The following is a 21536-nucleotide window of genomic DNA, read 5'->3' as shown; positions in this document are numbered from 1 at the left end:
ATTCAAAGCGGAAGCATCGATATCCTGCTTCTCTTCCCGCACCACTTACATGCCATCCGACGATCCCTCATTCTCCGTCATTTCGAAGTCTGCCACTGCAATGCAGCTGGAACTATGTATGTGAGCCACAATCGCGTTTATGCACGTGACATGCACCGCCACCAGTTAGATATCAGATCATGATCAGTCGCGCAGCGTGGTTTTCGCATCCGTGAAGGCCCAGCGCCCTCGCAGTCCAGCCGTCAACGTCTCGTTCTACACCGTTCTCTGCCTGCTGTCAAAACGTTCCTTTTGCTCTGGACATTAGTACGAGTCGACATACAGGCCTGCAGAACGAGACTCGCACGTCAGGATCAACAATTGTGGATGACCTCGAACTCCGACGCGGAGGCCGTGCAATTGCATTTGTTGACGTGACAGTGTTCATAGCCATAGCGGAGTGCGGAGTATTTTCTCGACGCCGCGAGGTGGCTGAAGTTGCATGGTCACGCGGTAAAGATTCATCCGACCGAGACCATTGCAAGCCGATTCCCTGCGATCATATAACTCACTCTCGTTCCCACTATTGGTAACAAAGTATGGCTTACGCATACTATCAATCGTCCGCTCCAGGTTTGTGGGGTACCCCACAGGTGTGTACACCGCGCGCGAGTCTAACGATCTCGCTGATCCTCTGATTGATCCTCTGTTCGCACCTAGTATCAATTCACCGCTCCACCTCTCCCGTCATACCGGCCTCAACCGTCTTGTACGTAAGGCCCACCCCGTATATGCGGCCTGTCGCACTGACAGCGGAGTTTCACCAGGGAGCGGACTGGAATACTATCGTGCCCATGCGGCATATGATAATTCGTGCGTGTACACTCCGCTCTACAATCCATATCAAATTGTTCGACTCAGCATCACATGCTTTGGCATGATTGCAGCGACTTCTACCAGTCCATCATTGGTCGGCTGCGCGTCGCCTGGGGTGCAAATTTTCACGAGGCCAGGCACTGGCACCGTCAAATTTACGGAGGGCTGGTAAGCGGCTTGAGATTTACATTGACGGCCTTTCGTCCCTGATTCAAGCGCGTCCAGGTCAACGTCGCCCAGGTGCTCCCAATAGACCTCGGAAGCGCAGCGGCGTACGAGGCATATCGCTATTGGAAGTACCATCATCCTTTGTACGAGCCTCTTGGCGGAAGCCCTGAGATGGAACGAGAGGCGATGATCGCTATGGCCGTTGCAGAAGGCATGTGCCCCCATTTCACCTTCCGCCAAGGCGTTCTCACCAATAGCGCATACAGCCACCCATCTATGGCAGTACACCGGGCGGTCCTTTGACCAGATCGGCCTGAGAGAAGCGTCGGAAGTCGCAGCGGCAACTGCTTCGCGTATCGCAGACAGGGTGCGTTCGCTTCTCTTTTATCAGGGCACGGGCCTATGGTAACATCACACCGCGTGATGCGCTCGATCAGGTTCTTGATATTGGCAGCTACTACGGAGAACCCAGATCCTATCGTCCGTGGAGGTCGGAGGTGTCTCTTGCGACCCCCTACATCAGCGGTGCGGGCACGTCATCACCATACAGTGGTGCATCACAGCTTCCTGGAAGCTATGGAGCAGTGCCAGGATCGTACTATGCACCAGGAACCGTGTACGGCGGATACGCAGCATACCCTTCGGCCGCCGTTTACCCCTCCGCCGGCTCATACTCCGCGTTCCCTGGCGCATATACTGCCACTGGCTACCCAATGAATGGCGTCACTCCGCAATATTACGGCGCCGGATACATGCAACCTGGAGGGTACTACGGTGCTGGGTACCCATCAACTGCAGGGTCAACGATAATAGTCAGGCAGCCGGGCCATCACCATCACCGTTACTATCATCGGCCTCACAGCACGGTTGGATTTTGAGCGCCGCGGCCATCAGAAAGAGCGTGTGCGGATTGAGTGGAGGGCACAATTTGTGTAGCACGCAAGGCACCGCATGATTCCCTGGAAATTTTGTTTCGCCATCTTCTTTACTTCTGATGTAAAACGCTGATTCGAGTGCATGTTTGCGCCGCTGGGCCTTTGACGGTCCCGCGTCGAGAGCGGTATTCAAATTTCTTCTAGCCAGTGATTTCAATTGCCTTTGTCGTGATCCAAACGAGGCCCATCGCAGGAAAGAGCGGCCCGGTGCAGTGCAGCTCGCGCCCGCACCCAGAGCAACACCGATTCCGATTGCAGCAGCAGCCTGGGCGGGGCTTCCCTCATCGTTCCACAGAAGCGCACGCATCAGGATCACGTGTAGATGTCGAAGCTCGGCGCGCAAAGGTAGCAAATTCCTGCGAATGGGAACCCATCCGAGTTAGCGCGCAGCTGTCACTCTCTGGACTAACATGACGTGCGAGACGGCATGGATGGACGAGCGCCAGGAGAAGGTCGCGGACGCCGCCGACACAGCGACAAACGTGAGACGCGAAAAGGCTAGTGACTAGCTGCATCAAGACAGGACGCTTCGCCGCTTGCTGGCTCGCACGGAAGAGCGAGGAGGACAATGTCCGCCAAGGGACCAGGTACGCTGCGACCGTGATTTGACCCCAGCGAGCCTTTCGATTCATCGGAGTGGTTCTGTCCAGCAGCTGGCTTCTGGCAGCTTTGGCACATGCATTGAACGAGGGGCCCATGTTCTATAGAGATTGACCGCATCAAAGACAGCCGTGCCGTCACCCATGCCGGGCACGGTGCCTGCGCGCAGCGACGCCCCGGAGCGATGTTACCGAACGCAGCGACCGCGACAGGCTACACGCAAAGATGGCAACGCGAGTCGAGAGCCGGGAAGCTCACGACGTCCTTTATCGAGCGTGTATGGACGGTTCCGATTACGACCGACTCGCGCTTGATGTTCGCATAAAGAGCCGACCGACTGTTCAAGTACATGTATGACAGCTCGCCCTATCAAGGGAAATAATAGCGTGAGATTGGAGATTAGTGTGTCTGATCTCAAGGCGCAGAAAGTCCTACCCGGGTCCAATCATTTGCGCCGTGCATATTGCGTGCGCGGACTCGCTGACAGCGCCTAGATTGCCAATGTGTGTTGCGTTGATCTTGGCGCTACTTGGTCAATGACTGCATTGTTGGGACGCTGGGACAAAGGCGGGAGTGACGAAGGTCCATTGAATTCATTCAAGGCCCTCTTTGATCGACAGGGTCTACATCCCGCGTAATCGGACATAGCGAATGGGTTATACAATAGCCCGTGACAGAACTCTAACATCTAATGATACACGATTGGCAACGTGAAAGTCAGCTGGACGCCGTCTCGCTGGCGGTTCCAGTTTCACGCAGTCCAGGTATCAACCGTCGTGACTAATTGTCGCAGAACGCCCCACGTGTTGCGAAGGATGCTCTCCTCGTAGTCACTCGATGCCAATTGGATAAGTGTCCCATTGGCCAGGCCAATCTCTTCTGAGATGCGCTTTGCTTGCTGTAAACCGCTCGGAAATGAGCAAGAAGCGGCTTGTCCTTGGCAAGAAGAACGTTACCTTTACATGCGCGCAGAATTCAGACATGCGTGCCCGCTTATACTCCGCCCAAGCAACGAGTATGAGCCCGTGTACCGTCTCGACGGAATGCAGGTGTTCCATCCGCGAGACCAACGCCTGCGCGCACCCACGTCAGTGCCACATCCTGATTCGGCTCAGCTGGAGAAGCCCACCTTAGCATGTGAACAGTAAGCGGCGCAGACGTCAGCCGCTCCTCTCCGGACTACCTCGGGAACATCCGAATACCTGATGCACGTTGAGGATGCATGCACGCGTCATGGAAGAACGGTCGGCACGTACCAAGCAGCGAGCGCGGCGATACCAGTCGCGATGAGAGGGGAGAGCGTCTGTTCCAGGAATAGCCGGACCGTTTCATCGTATGCAAGGCACGGGAACGACTGGCCATAGTGATCGAAGTACGTTTGGATGAAATGCATCATGAGCGTCTGGTGTGGCCGATCTGGCCATTGAGGATCAAAGAGGGGGAGAAGATACGATGACTGCTGGATGGAAGGCAGAGGTTCTGGAATAATGCCATACGAACATGTGCCAACGTTGAAGGGAGTCTTGTTTGGGGAATAGATTGGAGAAGGGATATCGCACGGGCTCTGCCTGTAGAATAGAAGCCAGGGGTTTAGTCACCGGGAGCTTAACGATACGGACAAACAGACCATAAGGGCGGAGGAGACAGCGTAATGCTGTCTTCGAATGGCTCCGTATGGATAAACGGCTCCAGGGATGAGTACGCAGAAGTGGGAGAAGGGCTGCAGTCCGTGACGCTGGAGGAAGGACTGGAAGCGTCGGACGAAGAGCTGCTTTGCGGATCGTGGTAGGTGTCCATAACGGTGATAGAGATCTGCGGATCGTTGCCGCACATGGAGATTTTCTGGCGGCAGGATGGTGGCGAGTTGCGAGACATGATACGGCCCCGCTCGGCAAAGTACTGCTCTCGGTCGTGGTACTTGCAGGCGACGCGCGCTGCAGCGCACGCGGCACACTTGCTCGAGTTGCGCGACTGGACACACTTGATTTTCTTGAGGCGGCTGGGTGAGCGAAGAAAAGTGAGCCGTGGGTTGCGAGGCAAGCTGTGAAGACGCACCAGTGGTCGCAGGAAGTTACGAGCCTAGCACGCTTCTTCCTAGTCTGGCCGTCCTGGGGAGCCTCGAAGACGATGTGGAACTCTTCCATGGATGAGCGGGAGGTGGAGGTGGAATGCGAGGGCGGGGGGAGGTGTGATGGTCATGACACAAACGCAGGAGTATTTAAGCTAGTAGGGGAGAGCACGCTGCGGTATCACATCAGAAAACGAGACGCTCGAAGGATATGATCAGTTCGGCATGCCCAATGCGGCGTCTGTGCAGGGAAAATGCGAAAAGGCCCCGCATCAAAAGCGATACGCGCCGGCAGCCTGGACTCCTGCGAGATCGACAGTTGAGCCTTGCAGACGAGCCGTTTCGGGGTGACGAGCAGTGCGAAAGTTCACTCGAGCCTTGGCGCGGGCTAAGCGACATCAAATGACACCGCGCGTTATGTAACCCGTCCTGCATTCTTCCCATTGGCGCACGTTACTCTCATATTGTATCCTCAGTTCGTGTTTCCTCTGCTCGTTGTAGCCTCAGCGCCCTCCGTGTCATCGCCAGGCGACGATCACATCGACAGCCCTACATATCTCTTGAATGTCCTCTCAAGTGTTTCATCAGTGAATGCAATCGCTGCCTTCTCCGGTCGGACTCCCTCGCCAGGCTGGGACATGTGTTTCGAGACAGACGGGCGCTCGTCGATTGCCAAATAGCAGCTGCCATGGGTCCCCGTCTGCCCTCTGGCAGCCCTACACCACGTTCCTCGGCGCTCGTCCCTTACGGAATGCGTTCCCTGCGTGTGAACCTGGTCACAGCCGTCACCCCGTCGGAGTTCTATTCTGGGTGGCACCGGATCCCTGATGGCCGTCCTCTCTCCTAATCTACCGGGATGCACGGACCAGTCTCAAGCGTTGTTGAGGCGCTGCTCCTGCGACCCTGAGCATGTACTATCTCGTCAATCCAGGCTAATCGTCTCTACGTCTTCCAAGTGGCTTCTTGATCGTTTCTTGTAGGCAGATTCCTCGCTCCGCCCCACGATGTCACTGCCATCTCACGTCCAGCTGCAGGAACGATCACCTCTGCAGACCGTTCGTGCCCCTGCATTATCATTCGGCTAGAAATTCATTTCGTGGAATATTGGAAATAGGCTCCCCGAGGGCAGTGATGGTGCCGAGCGTTCCGGCCATTGCCCGACACGCTACGGGGAATTTACATTTTACAACGCATTTTGCTCCCATGCCATGGCACGATCGGAGATCGCTGGCTCCTCTGCGCGGCATTCATAGCGCAGACCCGACACTCCGGCATCCGCCCTAGCGGTACAGGCCCTGCTGCTGCATGGGTATTCCTACCCGCCGACGACGAACCACTTGGGATCAGAACGAATTCCCGAGGTGGAAGATCATCGACCCTGAGCTCCCCTCCTCCTAGCAAGGGCACCTATCACGACGCAACTATTCGCCGTGCTTTTACCGGTTGATCAACGCAGAGCGGGACCGCCGCCACCAAGCCATCACTAGCCTGCCGGACCTGACCCTCACGAAACCGAGCCTAGCGGCGGCGATCATACACAGCTGCAGATGCGCTAACAGCCAAGTCTCAGTGACAACGTACAGAAGCAAGGGAAAGGCCCTGTGCAAGAATGCAGCGGTGAACATATCGAGTCAAATGATGTCCCCATCACCAGCCTGCTCCTTGTCCGCCGGCCACGGAGGAAGCGGTGAGCGCATGGCGCAGCAGACCGAGCTATCGCTCCTTGCCCACCGCAAACAGTCGAAATCGCATGAAAACTCGCATACGCGATGATAGATACGCACGCAAGGCAAAAACGATGGCTAGCGTCGGCGATCGGATTTACGCCACCGAAACCAAGCAAAGTATACACACGCACGCACCGAGTCCAGACACGAGACGCCATACCTTCTGACCTCAACAGACCAATCTATTCGCAGTCTTTTCGCACGTTGCACCTCGTCCCGGCGGTAGGAGACGCGTCCTGAATTCCGAATGCAGATCACTGCAACTGGTCAACTACAGCATCAGCGTCTCTCTTCCACACTCTATGTAGATCCTGCGCCTGATCATCTAGATATTGCGCTGCCAACTCAGCGTCCTTGGGCTTTGCGATTGTATCGTCTTCATTCGCATCTGGGGACCCTGCTCCGCCATCACTGCCCACATCAAAGAGCAGATCGCGGTCAAGGAGCGAAGTTTGTTCCTGTAGACGCCACGGATTGGATCAATAATCAGCTCGCGAACTTCACCTGTGAAGGAAGACAAATACACACCGGATGCGAATCGAGGCCGCTCCTAGCATCAGGTTCTGATGTGTGGCGTAGCCCTTCATCTGATAGGTCGTCCTGCAAAGCAACGGTCTCTTCCGCGCTGCTCTCCGTGTCCTCAACAATCGGGTTCCCGTGGGCGTCAAGGGGCACCTTCGCGTCCATGGATAAACGGTATTTGTGGAAAGTGTACAGTGCAATGCCTATAAACGGCAATTTTGAGTTCATCAACACGGTCCCGACTCCGTCGCTTGGCAGACGGCCTTGAGAAAATTACGTACCGCAGACTGTGATCGCCACTCCAGTGATGTTGAGGGGCGTCAGCTCATCCCCGAAGAACCACGCAGAGATGCTGATAGTGGTGACTTCCTTGGCTATGCCGGCTATTGACATCGGGACGACTCCCGCACGTTGGAGGATGCTGGAGGCAGATAGGCAAAGTTAACACGCCCGTGCCGGCAAACGCCTTTGGGAAGACGGCCGAGCTCCATCACTCACTAGAATTCGCTCAATACCATGCAGAAGGCCAGCACTCCCGGAGAAATCAAGAAGAGACACGTCCGCAGCGATGCCGAGGCTCCGTCGAAGAAAGCGTTGCTGAAAATCCTCGACCAGCCGTCGACGAACACAGTAGTGATGGCGAGCGTGACGCCCATGATGGGTGCGAGCCAGAATACAGTGGCGGGTGGATTGTTGAAGCCCATCTTCTTGTTTCTGAGCAGTAGCTGTGTGAGACTCCAGCGGAATCCTCCGAGAGCGCTCCCGCTCATGACGAGCAGGAAGCCGGGCAGGACAAAGTGCGTCTCGGTCGCGACCATCAGCAGTACTCCCGCGAAGATTAGGGCGATAACGCCGATGAGCCTGAGCGAAAAGTGCTCAAGATGGAACAGGAAAGCGAACAGGAGGACGAATATGAGTGATGATGATTTACACATTGCTGCAATTCAAGTGGTCAGCTGTCGATTCTGACATAAGGAATGGACAATCGCGTAGACAATAAAAACAAGGCACAGTGATGATCATCAAGTGCTGACTCACTATAGAAAGATAATGTAATGAGCTTCAAGGAGAGGTTAGATAGTCCGATGTCTAGTCCAGTGGTTATGCCCGTCGGAATGGCTCTGCGTCTGTCAAGGTGTCAAATACAGGATTCATGCGTACGAAACCAAGAGGGCAAACTCGAAATAAGTCATAACAGTCAAAGTAACGAATTGAGATAAGTAACAGATGTAAAGCAGGAGCGTGCCATCGAATAGGAGAAAGAATGAAACGTACAAGTAATCAGCTCGTGAGGGGCTCTGCTCGGGGCGGAATTGACGAGGCCACGCTACTCTTAAGATTGTCGCGAGTAAGAACTGGACGAACATATGCAGAGTCGTGACAAACAGCGGAGAGGGGAAGCCAAAGTGGTCCGGCGAGAACATCCATTTGTTATAGACTGAAAGGACTGTGGCGAAGAGAAACCTGTGTTATGTGTTCATCATTCAGCCGGTCGAGCACAGTGTGTAGTCGGGCATGCAACGAGGTTATGAGTTGCTGTTCCTGGAAAGAGACGTACCACGACGCTATGAATGCCGTGTTGATGACAGCATTTCGCCACCAGAGCCTCTTCTTCTCGACCAGCGAAGCCAAGTGGACCTGAGAGTCGTCTTCATAGTCGGCGCTGTTATCAGCAGTCTCCTCCTCTGGAAGGGAATCTACGAGAGCATAGCCATTTGCGTCGGGATTTTGGGCCATCGAGCCGAAGGCGAAGGAAACATGGTGGTCGCCGGCGGGTCACACAACCAGTCACGTCGCCGGGGGGACGCCCACATCTGAGATGCTTCCGGTTCGCGCCGCCTAAACCGTCACGCGCTGTTGCTGTACTAAACTTTGAGTCTATCTGGCATGGATTCGTTCCGTTTAACAACGGGAATTCCTCCTTTGGAAATCTGCTCAATCTGTGATGCATCTACTCGCATTTCATCAAAAGCATGTCGGGGGAAAAGGATTACCCGACGGAATCCAGCGGTGCGGAACTACGAAGGACTTCACTACGGTCGCGGCCATAGTACTATGTTATTGAGCTCAATGACCCGAGCGGGTTTCACGGGCGAGACAACATGCAGGAGTATTTGAAATCAGTATGGCAGATCTCACAATACAAAACCTATACATTTCCCCCTGACATCGTGTTGATTCAATGTACCGGCGCATCCGATCCAGAATTGTGTACTGCACGATGTTTCCTTTGAATGCACGTATAGCCCCTCTATATAGCAAGAGGATTAAGGTATTGCGCTGGTATGATTGATCCAGTTAGTGGTCGACACGAATCGAGAGTACGCGCTACCTCATTATACGTGCGGTCCAGGCCACGTACTCTAGCAGTCGCTACATAGTCTATATTTGGGTGGACCACCGTTGCAAATTGTGGGCGCGATACAAGCGCTACGGTAATCCCTATACCATGCCATGGAAGCCTCACTTCTCTTTTCACGAAAAATCGCAGTGCGCTCAGATAAGCTTGGTCCAGAACGCATGGGTCAGCGCTCACGAGAAACGCACTCAGCGTTCGCAAGACGCATCTGCCAGTGGCGTCTCCTCATGTCGTAGGAGGGTGTCCTCTTTGCAGGTCCTCAGAGGCGCCTTGGGCGTCGGCAGAGAGAGCGACCGATATCTTGTGCGGTTCTCGCCTGTGACAGTCCAGAATCGTGAGAAGGCGCGCTCAGTTATGGAGAGATATGTCCCTACCATGTACGCCAATGGTCGAACTGATTCTGATTGAGATATTCTCTCCATTCATCCTTGCCAATCTCAGTTCTGAATCGTTCATATTGTAGCAATTCGAGATGATGGAGCGCATGGGGATAACTGAATAGGAAGATATATACTTATCCGCGGATCTTTTCAAAGATGCACGACGTACTGGATGAAACGAGCATACTGCGGCTCTTTCCAGTATTGGAGGTACTTTAAGAAGTTGATAAATGCCGGTTGGTTCAATACATTTTGCTGAGCGAGAGAATGAAGGTAGTAAGGGTTGGCAAGTGATTGTACAAACTCGAGCTCTAGCTCAAATCGTGCCCGATTAGAGGCTCGAGGATCTTCAGCTTGAGACATGTACGTTCGAGAACCACGTGTAGGCGGTTGTTTGGAACGGAGGCCATTGCCAAACAAAAACGAGCGCTGGCAATGAATGCGGGGTAACGTGACTCAAAGATTTCAACGCGTCACTGGCTGAAGTTAAGGTTCGCAACAGACTCCCACTACCTCAAACCGCATTCCAATGTCTGCAGACGACGAGCACCAAAGCGGTTGGCAGCTCACCGAATCCGACCCGGGCGTATTCACGTAGGTCCATCTCCGGGTTGTGGCGCGGGAGGGTTGATACAGCTGTTCTCGCAGTGAGCTTCTCAAGTCCTTGGGAGTGCCGCTCGTGGTCGATGACTTGTATTCGCTCGATTCTGCCTCATTAGCTGACTTGCAGCCTCTTCACGCATTTATCTTTCTCTTTAAATGGGTGGGCTCTTCAGCAGAGCCCGCGGACGGCCAATATGATCCCGAGTTCCCAGGTTTCTTTTCCCACCAAGTCGTTAACAACGCGTGCGCCACGCTCGCCGTGATGAACGCAATCGGAAATATTCCTGGACTTCCGATGGGGCAGCAACTCACCGACCTTCTGAGCTTCACCATCGGCATGGATCCACAGACGCGCGGCATGGCCATTACTAGCGCAGACTGGTTGAGAGAAGCGCACAACGCGCTTTCACCGCCGTCGGCGATCTCAATGGATGGTCTTGGTCTCCCTAAGACGGCCGAGGACGCGTACCACTTCATCGTTTACATGCCATACATGGGCTGCGTCTACGAATTTGACGGGTTGAAACAATGGCCGATCAGCCACGGGCCTTACGACGAGAGTGGTGAAGGATGGACGGAGAAAGCAAGGTAATCTATTTTCTTGCTAGGCGCCTCGTAGCTCAAAATAACATCCAATGACTATAGATCTGTCATAGAGGCCAGAATTGCAACGTACCCGGCTGGTTCGGTGAGTGGCGCTGTCACCCGCCTGTATGTTCGTCATAGATGAACTTATCAAGCGATAACAACGTCAGCTTGAGTTCAGCCTGCTAGCTCTACATGAAGATCCCATGCCCAGGCTCAAGGCTCAACTCGCGGAGCTACAGGCGGCCGGTAGACAAGCAGAAGCGGCGGAACTGATAGTCAAGCTGACGACGGAAAACTCAAAGCAAGAGCGCTGGGCCGTGAGTTGATTTCTTTCGATGGTTCACAATTGCCGCAAATGGCCTGCATTCTGATACCCGTTATCAACGTGCATGATGAGATGACTTACTTTGTTTTCTGCTGCAAACCAGTTCGAAAACAGCTTGAGAAGGCACAACTACGTTGGACTCATACATGCCCTTCTTTTGGCTCTCGCAAAATCGGGCAAGCTTGACGCTGCAGAAGAAGGTGCTAAGAACACTATGCAAGAGCGGATAGCAAGGAGTAAAGGAAAGGGCGAAGGCACTACGGATAAGGATTCGTGACCTTAGTGGCGCTGGCGTCAGGCGGGAAGTGTATGTATTCAGATCGTGGCACATAGCGCCGTTAATCACGAGAGTTCCGGCGTGCATCGGTTCAATCTACTGCGCGAAGCGGAAGTTCCTGTCTTTGACAGCTATCGCAAAGAACCGTTGATGCGTACTGCGGATTTTATGCGGTCATAGGGTAAAACAGGAACGTTTTCGAACGGAACGAGTGTGTGTCATGCTATCCGTATCGAATCGGAACAGCTTCGGCGAAGTCCTCGTCACGACCAGCCCAAGCTTTCCGAGGACATCTTATGGTGATCTCGATCGCACATCTGAGGAGAAAGCATGGTGTCGAACGAATGCACAACAAACTGCAGTATTAGGAAATTCGACCCCCAATCGTAGGGCTCATAAATGGGCGCCGCACTGGAAGCGACGAATGAGATGACTCGTCCCCTACAACAGTGGCCAATCTGATGCGAGCTAACCCATCACTGGTGCGCATGGGGGACGGATAAGTGACGGAAACCTAAGTGACGAAAACCCCGCATATCCGTTGATGTGCTGAGTGCGTGACAACTGCCCGTCGACCGCCTCCACCGCTGGAGAGAATACCCCCAGAACTGCTATCTGCTGCCGTTCAGGAGAGACATCGGCTAGCATTGTTGAAATTCTGACTCAGACCTCCGACGTGATACATCAGACGAGAGGCATCCCTGGACGTAGCGTATTCAAAATCAGATTCTTTGATTGCTCAGTTGACGTCGACTGGATTCCAACTGATGGAGCCACCACTGCCCTTGTCAAGTGCGTCTAGCCGAGCCATGTCCTCGTCGTCAAGAGCGAAGTCATATAACCGGATATTTGATTGGATTCGGGAAGGAGTAACCGATTTGGGGAGGGGCACGAATCTAATATCAACTGTTTGAGCGTGCAGTTACCTATACTAGTAATGTCACTCTCACCCCTTCTGAAGCGACCACCGCAGTAATACCTGAGCTGGATCCCGGTTATGCTGCAAAACAGCTGGATTAGACAAGCGCGGCATCGAATGTATTCAGGTTAAGCGACCTTGCTCGCAACTTCTCCGATGGTCGGATCGTCCAGCTTTCCTCGCAGGATTGGACAATATGCCTGAACAACAATCGAATGTTCACGGCAATAAGACACAATCGCCTTTTGCTGACAGAACGGGTGCAACTGCGGGAGGATCTCGCCTTATCAGTGGACTGTTATCTCGAAATGGAATGTGTTCAAGACCTCAATTTGATTCACGGAAGGGACTTCAAAACCTGCATCCTTTATTTCTTCTAGATGCTTCACTCCACTAGGCGACATTGAAATTCGGGATTAGCCCATTGCAAGTGCATGATCAATGAGAGTGCGGGAGCACGACATAGCGCCAAGCCCATTAACACTTACTAATTCGAGACACCTACACTCTTGATCTTGCCTGCCCGTCGTGCTTCTTGAAGCGCCTTGTAGGTCTGCAACCGGCGCTCCTTGCCAGACATCGGGTCGTGAATCAGAAAGAGATCAATATATTCTGTCTTTCGATATCAGCTTCGGCTAGCAATGTGGTGGCCTGGAACCGGGTACATACCGAAACTAAAGCGCTCGAGAGATGCGTCTACTCCGCTCAGGGTGCTTTCGTAACCGTGGGTTTTATTGATGCATTTTGTGGCTAGTACAAGGAGGAGCAAGCATGAGGGTCGCACGCGGCTTAGTAATGTAGCTCATTCACTGACTCACGAAAACCTCCTGTCTGCTTAAGCGGCTCTCTCTGACTGCGGCTCCAACGTGTGCCTCGTTGCGGTACGTTTGTGCAGAATCAATATGTCTGTCAACAATTCAGTTACGGCGTTTCAACAATTGCTAGACACCGCTTGTCATATCTATACCTGTACCCCACCCGGAGCGCCTCCGTGACAGATTCTGCGGTAGTATAATTTTGATAGACACCAAAGCCGAGCGTTGGCATATCGTAACCTGGAAGTTCCATCAGAGGCTCCACTCAGGCTGAATCCTGATGGGCGGAGTTGAGAGGCAGATACCGGATGATAGACGGACAGTTGATTCGAGACTGAGGGCGGTCATGACTCTCCAACTAGCGAATGATGCGCAGAGCAGCTGTGATTTCTAAGGACTGACCAGATAATGTGGTGACTGTGTGTGCGTGGCTGAATTCTCACTTGTAGGCGCCTGTGGGAGTACTGATTGCCGCGCGTAAGATCTTATCAGTACCAGCTAATAGCTTACATCTACACAATCCAGTAGTACATCGCCCATAGCCATCCAGTGCACCCATTCAGCCTTTTTTCCCTTTCCTCGTCATCAGATCTATCCGTTTCAGCCTCTTCGTACTCATCTTTGGTCAAATCCACCGTATCCAAGTCGACTAGATCGTGGTATCTCTTTCGCTTCCGGTGGATTGATCGGCGGAGCAACGGCACGTTGGGACCCGCTGATGAGGTATCAAACTCGGGTTCAGACTCCAGGGATGCAGACCCTGCCGCTCGCATGATGAAGATCCAGCCGAAGAACATCGCCAACATTACAGGGATCTCAATGTAAAATGAAATGAAGTCGACCGGCAAAAACCTGGGTATCACGGAGGACCAGCCTTGGACTAGAACGTAAGAGAACACTGAGTCAGGCATAGATAGCAGTGCGACGGCTTGTCTATCAGGCGCGCACCTATGATTAGAGCGGTGACAGAAGACACCTGTGTGATTCCTCAGTATTGACTTTGTTCTAACTCGATGGGTCTAATGCGCTATCCTACCACGAACGGCGGGCCCCATGGCCAAGTCCACGAGGCTCTAAATTTCATTTCGTCGATAGGTCGGCCTTGACGTATCCATGCCCTGCGGAATCGCCAACTCGCGAGGCCAATCGATAGCCATGCGATCTTCGAAGAGATCGCATCGACGCTAACTTAACACAAGCATGTAACGCACCTGATTAGAAACCCCGACAATGTTCTGCAGCCACCCCCACAGAACACCGCTGCCGACGAAGCTAGTCCCAAAGCATATGATGCTTACGCTGCTCGTGGCCAGGAGTGCAGCCAGCGGGACGCCGGCTTTAGTCGTTCTCGAGAAGATCTGCGGAGCTTGCGGATAAGGAACAGTAACTGATAGACCATACAGTACGCGGGTGCCTGCAAAGAGCGCGTGATTTCCAGCAGAGAGGACCGAGGTCAGGATGACTGTATTCATGAAAGACGCGGCGACGTCTAGAAAGCAGGGTTATCTCTTATAGGACATTGTTTCTCCCAAATAAGGTGCTCACTTGATCCTGCCTCTTTGAAAACAATGGTAAAGGGGGAAGTTGTAGTAGTTCTGTTCGACAATCCAGGGTAGTTCCAAGGGACTGGATGCGTTCATTAGCTGAGGCGTTCATGGTCCACGATAGCACTCACCGTTCAACCCAATGAGTGCAATGCTTAGAACGTAGAACAGCAAAATTCTATGTGAATGCTCTCAACAAGCTTTCCTCGCCAGGTAAATTGAAATATTTCACCTCCAAAAGACAAATTTCACTACCCGGGGCATATTGCGTGACGGATTCTTGGTCTCTCCAGCAGTGATGCCGAGGCTCTCGGTTCCTCCGTCTAGGTTTTATTCATCAGGTATGATTTTCGATCGCTGTACCCGTAATCGACGCACAAGCAAAGCTAGCAGTCACAAAGACCCTGGCAAAACCCCCAAATCCACCAACGAACGGTGCCCCTTCAATGTGCCAATTTCGCAATCCAATAAATTCGTGTTCGCGGTTGACTCCGAGGTTCACGAATATTCCAACAATGACGAAAAATATGACTGTGACCACCTTGAGGGAGGAGAGCCAATATTCTGATGAGGCGTATCAAAATGGCGTTCGCCTGTCTCAACCATCGCACTCACCGAGCTCCCCGTAGGCCTTCACGTGTGCTGCATTTACCGCTACTAAGAAGACCCAGAAAACAAGACTGATGGCCCATGGGTGCCAGGTCGTCCAAAATTGTAGAACCAGCTGGGCCGCAGTCAGGTCTGATGCCACAGAAACGGCGTCATTGAACCAGTAGTTCCATGAGAGAGCAAATCCGTAGGCAGGCGAGAAAAATCGCGTCGCATAGGCGTTGAATGAACCTTCGTGCTAGGTATTAGTTCATCTTCCTTGATTACCAGTGAATTGAAAATATAAAGAGAACACTCCTGCCGCAGAAATGCCCGCTGCATCATCGGAGTGATTTTGAAAGCCACCTCAGCCACTCACCAGCTACAGGATATTGCGTGGCCATCTCGCCGAGCAGCAACAGCGTGACATAGACAATCGCACCGATGAAGCCGTAGCTGAGGAATTAATTAGGCCCTCACAAACCTGTCTCGAGGTAGTAGCAGACATACCAGATGAGCATGCTGGCCGGCCCTCCTTGAGCCAAGGAACGCCCAGTCCCTAAGAACAGTCCAGTACCGATAGTCCCAGCTATTGCAATCATCGAGACTTGACGCGCGGAGAGTCCACGGTGGAGACCACCACGCCCAACATACATCGGAAAAGGGCGCAAATCACTGACTGGAATTTCCTCTGGTTCCGATACTGGTGCATCAGAGGATCTGGGATGCGCAATGGTGGCCCCATAGCTCGCGGGAGCTTGATCCGCGTCCATAACGATTCCGACAGTCGACTTCCTCTACCTAAATGGATGCTGAAACCAGCTCGTGGTTCAGGAGGACGAAAAGGTAGCTTAAGGTTTCACCACGGACATTGTGCGTGACTCATGGCGCTGGTGTGGAGGAGCTCATTTCCACGGTCAACTGCGCGATGGGAACACGGGAACACGCCATCCGAGCACATCACAGCGCGACCCACGTGATCGTGCGCGCGTCCCCATTGCATCTGTGCAATTGCTCGTTTAGCTTAGCTTAGCTTCGTTGTTAACCTTCGCAGCCCTGCGTACTCCAGTCCGTGACTATCTGAGGATTGGAGCAGGAAAATTTCACCGCGACCTGTTCTTTAGGGCAAAGCAATCATAGATTTGCCTTCCAGGGGCAAACTGACCGCAGTGAAATCATGACGGATTCCGACCCTCTGACTGCCTTCCTGCCATTGGATGAACTGCTTCAAGTGATATACCAAGGTTCATCACGTTTTGTCGTGCTCTCAAGCGTAGATGACACGAGTTGGACGGTCCACATTGGCCTTACAGGGGACGAAGGTCGTTGGTGGCGCGGACGTTGGACGGACGAGGACATTCGCAAGGGCGCCGTGAGTGCTATAATTCCAGCCATGAGAGGGACGCTATCAACGCGTTCGGTAGGTAAACGCAACATCCATGGATGACTTCGCAGATTCCCTCGCCGACGCTTTCGTGCAGGGCGAACTATACATAGGCAACTGGAGCTCCCGAAAGGGTGCACATATCGACGTAAGTCAATCTTTCTCATCCGTGAACTCCGACATCAGTATCTTTCCTGAAGCGGATGTCTGACACGCCCTATTGCAGTTTGTCCTTGGTACGAACACGAGCTCTCCGGCCCATGTCCCGCTGGTGGAGTTGTCGCCCGAGGAAGCCGCGGCATTCGCGACGAAAGTTTTTGCTACTGTGAGTGCTACTTGCGTCCAACGCATACCAGTGTTTGAGGGTGAGGGAAACATCACATGTGAAAGATCGCTGTTCAAGCTCAGTCGCGCAAATGCCGGCTGCACCCATCACCATATGATACACCTCGTGTCAAGAGCGGTGTTACTGCGAGTGAACCCGCTGGTGCGTTTGATTTACGGACGGCAAGTTCGACTGACAAAGAGCGTCTTAGCCAATAAGAGAGAGCGTACTTTGTCCGATCGGAAGGACGAAGAAATTAAAGCGCTGAAGGCAGAGCTAGCAAGGGAGAAGAGTATACGCTCGATAAGTCCAGAATCACCGGTGCAGAAGCACAAGCGACAGGCGGAAGAAGAACCTGAAACACCCCCGAACACATCGAAGCTCACGAAAAGCACATCAATCCAAGAGACCTCCAAACTCAAATCGATCGCAAGTAGGCCTAATCTGGGTATTTCGTTCCTTGGGACATTACTGATAGGGCATGTAGAGAGCACTCTCCCTTCCGCCGCTACGACTCACAGAGGCGCCTCGCTCGCGAACCCTTCGCAAAAGGCGCGCAAGTATCAAGCTCTGGAATTCGGCAGCGACGAGGACTGACTTCTGGAGGACGCCACACGTGAGGCCTAACGGGAGGCCCTGCAATGCATCAATGTTCAAGGTCCAGGCTATGGCAACGTATGCCGATGCAATCGTTCAGCAGCCGCTTTTGATTGTTAGGCACATGTCGCTCGAGGCTGCAGCAATGATACTCTGGGCCACGCGGTAGGCAACCTCAAAGTCTGTTCGCTATGGCATAGGGCCAAGGCCTGAATCTATGGTTCGTTGGTCTGCCGTCGGCGTCGTCGATTGTGTCCTTGCTCGCAGTTTCGCTGCGGATGTCTATTTGTCTCTGTATGACGCAGATTAAAGCCAAATTACACGCTCGCGAACGAGCACATGCGCATTTGTCGTAGATGAATGTTTCAGGACGTTGCGTAGGATAAATTGTCATGTCGACGTTGCCCAGCCTGCATTATGCATCCCTTGCTCGCCAGAGCAGGCTCTCAGCCTCGAAATGAACGCCGGGCGCTTTCCACTGTTTGGCAGTATTTGCTCAGGGTGGCTGACCGTTCTCTGTTCTTTGTGAGCTGCTCAATTTATATTCCTTCGTGTTCTTCAATTCGTCGCTGTCGGATCCACTTCATGATGTTTGTCTTCACCATGCCCTGGGGCATCATGCATAGTATCTGTTTTGCCATCTTCTCATCTGCTGGATGTCCACTGTCAAAGCTCATCTCAATTCATCTCAATTCAACCTCAGTCTCTGAAATTTCTTCCTTCATTGTTGCTATCCAGATGCTATGGCAGTATATCAGATTCTTTCATATACCCTTCTGCTCCTGAAATCACAAGCATGTTTATGGCAGTGCCATGTTCTGTGTGTCGCTTGTACAATTCTTGCGTGATATATAGGTTAAATGATTGATATATATAGTTTTTCGTAGTGGCTACCCAAGTTTGAAATTTAGGGCATGCAAACCTGATAGCAAATGCAATGGAGGCAATTTTTTCTCAAAGGTAAGACACCGGTTAACATTTACTACACAGCCTGCACAGATTTATTTTTTCACGGGGAACCTGATGGGAAAATGGTGAAAATATCTTAAGTCTGGATATGGAAATAGTTTGGAAATCGGGTGGAGACAATTGAATTATGTTACAATTGCTTCACCGAAACATATCAGTATCACATATTTTTGGACTGAAATATCTTCCTTTGGGAAATAGTTTCACTATTGCTGATATGTTTCGGTAAAACAATCGTAACATAATTTAATTGTCTCCGCCCAATTTCCAAACTATTTCCATATCCAGACATAAGATATTTTCACCATTTTTGCATCAGGTTTCCCGTGGAAAAATAAATCTATGCAGGCTGTGCTACACCTTATGCACTTGTTACACGGCATCTAAGGCGAGCAAGGGATCTGCCGCCAAGGGCGGCACTTCTCGAGTCTGAACGTGATGCACAATGAAAGACGAGACTTTGACTAGATTATTGTTCGAGGCAGCAAAGCGGGTCTTCGCCGACGGAAGAAGGTGCGAACCAACGGCGAACGTGGCACAAGCTTGTTCATTTCGGCAATTGCCGTTCCAGACTGACCTGCGCGCCAGACTGCACAGTTCTCGGCGGCACTGAAAGCCCGCATTTTTATTCGCTTCGTCTCTCCTTTCAACCTTGACCTCTCCCAACACTCTCGACACCGCCATGTCCTCCCATATCCAAGCGGCCGCCAAGCCTGCTGCGCAGGCGAAGGACCTTCCCGTCGAGCTCATGTTCAAGCACATCATGGATGCGGTCCAGAAGTCGATACATTCACTTTGGGGTCTGACGTGTCCGGAGTAGAGTAGCCTGACGTGTTGGTGCCGGGAAGCATTCTGAGGTGACAGAGCTGCGCGCGGAGGTGCATGAACTCAGGCAGGCGAATGCAAGCTTGGAGCGGATGGTGAAAGAGGGGACACAGGTGAGTACCCGCTGTTACATCCCAACATCCGGATACACATCCTCTGTATGCGGAAATGCTAGAGAAGACGACTATCTGGGAATCAAAGCGTTCTCTACTTGAACCGTGCATAATTCGTGGCAGCGCATAGCAGGACTCTATATTTCCTCTCTGCTTGGATTCGTTGTACCAATGATGGCGCCTTCGCTCTAGCTAGCTTATTGCTGTATTAACGGACTTTGAAGCTCGACTGGACTTTACTACGTTATCTGTCATTGAATGTATCTCGCATGCTAATACACTCCTCAGTACAACAACGGTTCGAGGCTGGGCACTCCTGGATTTGTGACTCCCGCCCCTGGTAGCCCTCAACTACGCGCGAAGACCCCCTTCCTCAGCCCAAGCGCGCTTCCCTCCCTGGCAGTCCCCCCGACTTTCTATGTCCCGTCGCCGCTCAGCGATAACTGCAATACCCAGTACTCCTTCGGCATGCGCGATATACCTGGATTCTATGTCGTAATTCCTGCTGGTGGCGCTGGCACTCGCCTCTGGCCTCTATCCCGTGAAGAACATCCCAAGTTCCTCCTTGACCTCACTCTTAAGGGTCGTTCGCTCATCCAGGCCACTTGGGATCGCCTCCTCCCGCTCTCGTCCGCAACACGGACGACCATCGTCGCGGGCCCTGCCCATGTCAAGGGCATCACCGAGCAGCTGCCGGACCTCCTCCACCACAATCTGTTCTGCGAACCAAGTGCGAAAGACTCCATGGCCGCCATCGGCCTGGCAGCCGCCGTGCTCGCCAGGCGCGATCCTAGCGCAATAATCGGTTCCTTCGCCGCGGACCACATGATTTCCGGTGACGACGCGTTCCTATCGGCGGTCGCCGAGGCAGTGGAGGTCGCGAAGAAGGATTACCTCGTTACGATCGGTATTGCCCCATCACACCCGTCGACCGGGTTCGGATACGTCCGTCTAGGCGAGAAATTGGGCTTTGCGGATGCGCCGAACGCGCGGCTGGTGTCCAGTTTCAAGGAGAAGCCTGACGCGCGCACGGCAGCAGCATACATCAAAACGGGAAGCTACCGGTGGAATGCAGGCATGTTCGTGACGAAGGCAACGTTCTTGATGGAGCTGCTGAGGGAGTACAAGCCCGATCTGTACGATGGGCTACAGAAGATTGCACAGTACTGGGACGATGAGCCGATGAGGCGTAAGGTACTGGACGAGGTGTGGCCCGGGCTGGAGAAGATCGCCATTGACCATGCTGTTGCGGAGCCTGCTGCTTTGGACAGGAGGGTCGCGGTGGTGCCCGCCACCTTCGGTGCGTACACACCTGCTACTCAGTACACGAGATGCTAAGTATACATCATCGCCTAGGCTGGGATGACGTTGGAGACTTCTCTTCCCTCGCTGATCTCATCCCGGCCGAATCGAACCAGCCGCGTGTACTGGGAGACAACTCGCTTGGTGCGACGCTTCTGCTTCTCATGCGAGGAGTGCTTCTTCTGATGCGTTTCTTCATTTAGTGCTCACCGAACAGGCTGCCGGGGGCATTGTCGTGCCTGGTTCTGGGCGCTTAATCTCGCTGCTCGGCGTGGATGACCTGGTCATCGTGGATATGCCCGACACACTGCTCGTGACGACGCGCGCGCGCTCTCAGGAGGTGAAACGTCTCGTGAAGAAGTGCAAGGAAGCTGGCTTCAAGAATCTTCTATGACACGCCCGCGCGTGGTCGTGAGTCTTCTTGGAAATTAAGATGAGGGGGCGGCTTAATGCTGGTCAGTGTGAGCGCGGCCTGTGGTAATGTAGGGCGGTGGTGCCTTGGACACGGACTATCTGTTTTGAATACCTCTGGGACATTGTTGCGACGTCGATAACTATTCTAGCTTACCAGCTTCATCTCTCGTTCCCTGTCATTGACTATCATACTACCTGTCACCGTACTACCTGTCTGTCTATTAGCTCGTGATGTATACCTGCGTTGCTGGCCAGATCTCTGCATTTGTGGCTTGAACTGCTAGCATTCAGTCTCTAACTTGTTCGAACCCGCGTCACGGTCTTTGGGCGCTTC

At 53.0% G+C, this 21536-nt stretch overlaps 11 protein-coding genes across 11 annotated transcripts; 5 read left to right on the top strand and 6 right to left on the bottom strand.

Moving 5' to 3' along the window:
• The first annotated feature begins 288 nt into the window (after positions 1-288).
• LAESUDRAFT_67373 (uncharacterized protein) lies at positions 289-2070 on the top strand. The gene is made up of 7 exons (XM_040905539.1): positions 289-632; positions 700-748; positions 807-852; positions 927-1023; positions 1081-1234; positions 1290-1390; positions 1461-2070. Exons 1-7 carry the CDS (start codon positions 579-581, stop codon positions 1899-1901), a joined length of 942 nt encoding a protein of 313 aa, XP_040766185.1. The 5' UTR covers positions 289-578; the 3' UTR covers positions 1902-2070.
• Positions 2071-3309: 1239 nt separating this feature from the next.
• Positions 3310-4992, bottom strand: LAESUDRAFT_697386 (uncharacterized protein; the record flags this gene model as incomplete). The annotated part of the gene is made up of 6 exons (XM_040906307.1): positions 4614-4992; positions 4186-4557; positions 3815-4126; positions 3688-3760; positions 3515-3631; positions 3310-3456 (listed from the first exon to the last, which is right to left on the bottom strand). Exons 1-6 carry the CDS (start codon positions 4700-4702, stop codon positions 3310-3312), a joined length of 1110 nt encoding a protein of 369 aa, XP_040766184.1. The 5' UTR covers positions 4703-4992.
• Positions 4993-6025: 1033 nt separating this feature from the next.
• LAESUDRAFT_67350 (uncharacterized protein) lies at positions 6026-6594 on the bottom strand. Its single transcript, XM_040905530.1, has one exon. The coding sequence runs from the start codon at positions 6509-6511 to the stop codon at positions 6179-6181; it is 333 nt and encodes a 110-aa protein (XP_040766183.1). The 5' UTR covers positions 6512-6594; the 3' UTR covers positions 6026-6178.
• On the bottom strand, positions 6305-8633 carry LAESUDRAFT_723960 (TPT-domain-containing protein). The gene is made up of 7 exons (XM_040908512.1): positions 8434-8633; positions 8151-8339; positions 7914-8002; positions 7374-7812; positions 7157-7296; positions 6882-7078; positions 6305-6811 (listed from the first exon to the last, which is right to left on the bottom strand). Exons 1-7 carry the CDS (start codon positions 8610-8612, stop codon positions 6608-6610), a joined length of 1437 nt encoding a protein of 478 aa, XP_040766182.1. The 5' UTR covers positions 8613-8633; the 3' UTR covers positions 6305-6607.
• A 971-nt stretch (positions 8634-9604) lies between these two features.
• On the bottom strand, positions 9605-9977 carry LAESUDRAFT_649412 (SOH1-domain-containing protein; the record flags this gene model as incomplete). The annotated part of the gene is made up of 2 exons (XM_040904177.1): positions 9605-9728; positions 9784-9977. The coding sequence occupies 2 exons, from the start codon at positions 9975-9977 to the stop codon at positions 9605-9607; spliced, it is 318 nt and encodes a 105-aa protein (XP_040766181.1).
• A 166-nt stretch (positions 9978-10143) lies between these two features.
• On the top strand, positions 10144-11407 carry LAESUDRAFT_735986 (cysteine proteinase; the record flags this gene model as incomplete). The annotated part of the gene is made up of 5 exons (XM_040910645.1): positions 10144-10208; positions 10251-10805; positions 10863-10905; positions 10973-11122; positions 11234-11407. The coding sequence occupies 5 exons, from the start codon at positions 10144-10146 to the stop codon at positions 11405-11407; spliced, it is 987 nt and encodes a 328-aa protein (XP_040766180.1).
• Positions 11408-12146: 739 nt separating this feature from the next.
• Positions 12147-13373, bottom strand: LAESUDRAFT_649012 (Aldo/keto reductase; the record flags this gene model as incomplete). Its single annotated transcript, XM_040904147.1, has 8 exons — positions 12147-12303; positions 12358-12407; positions 12464-12592; positions 12653-12719; positions 12815-12938; positions 12996-13076; positions 13141-13232; positions 13294-13373. The coding sequence occupies 8 exons, from the start codon at positions 13371-13373 to the stop codon at positions 12147-12149; spliced, it is 780 nt and encodes a 259-aa protein (XP_040766179.1).
• Positions 13374-13589: 216 nt separating this feature from the next.
• On the bottom strand, positions 13590-16186 carry LAESUDRAFT_723957 (uncharacterized protein). Its single transcript, XM_040908511.1, has 11 exons — positions 15784-16186; positions 15653-15729; positions 15301-15525; positions 15064-15249; positions 14918-15008; positions 14817-14863; positions 14687-14767; positions 14353-14630; positions 14178-14303; positions 14090-14117; positions 13590-14021 (listed from the first exon to the last, which is right to left on the bottom strand). Exons 1-11 carry the CDS (start codon positions 16044-16046, stop codon positions 13654-13656), a joined length of 1770 nt encoding a protein of 589 aa, XP_040766178.1. The 5' UTR covers positions 16047-16186; the 3' UTR covers positions 13590-13653.
• A 264-nt stretch (positions 16187-16450) lies between these two features.
• Positions 16451-17579, top strand: LAESUDRAFT_649275 (uncharacterized protein; the record flags this gene model as incomplete). Its single annotated transcript, XM_040904163.1, is given in 6 exon segments — positions 16451-16645; positions 16698-16805; positions 16884-16982; positions 17048-17186; positions 17206-17415; positions 17470-17579. 6 exon segments carry the CDS (start codon positions 16451-16453, stop codon positions 17577-17579), a joined length of 861 nt encoding a protein of 286 aa, XP_040766177.1.
• Positions 17580-18019: 440 nt separating this feature from the next.
• Positions 18020-18427, top strand: LAESUDRAFT_723955 (uncharacterized protein; the record flags this gene model as incomplete). Its single annotated transcript, XM_040908510.1, has 2 exons — positions 18020-18305; positions 18338-18427. The coding sequence occupies exons 1-2, from the start codon at positions 18183-18185 to the stop codon at positions 18425-18427; spliced, it is 213 nt and encodes a 70-aa protein (XP_040766176.1). The 5' UTR covers positions 18020-18182.
• An 852-nt stretch (positions 18428-19279) lies between these two features.
• Positions 19280-21415, top strand: LAESUDRAFT_697365 (mannose-1-phosphate guanylyltransferase). The gene is made up of 5 exons (XM_040906306.1): positions 19280-19332; positions 19397-19486; positions 19775-20786; positions 20843-20932; positions 20992-21415. Exons 1-5 carry the CDS (start codon positions 19297-19299, stop codon positions 21180-21182), a joined length of 1419 nt encoding a protein of 472 aa, XP_040766175.1. The 5' UTR covers positions 19280-19296; the 3' UTR covers positions 21183-21415.
• Positions 21416-21536: the final 121 nt, after the last annotated feature.

This window comes from Laetiporus sulphureus, assembly GCF_001632365.1.
Source record: "Laetiporus sulphureus 93-53 unplaced genomic scaffold LAESUscaffold_11, whole genome shotgun sequence".
In the NCBI taxonomy this organism is placed as follows: domain Eukaryota; kingdom Fungi; phylum Basidiomycota; class Agaricomycetes; order Polyporales; family Laetiporaceae; genus Laetiporus; species Laetiporus sulphureus.
Note: the sequence above shows the minus strand (reverse complement) of the source record. Positions and strands in the feature narration are given on the sequence as shown.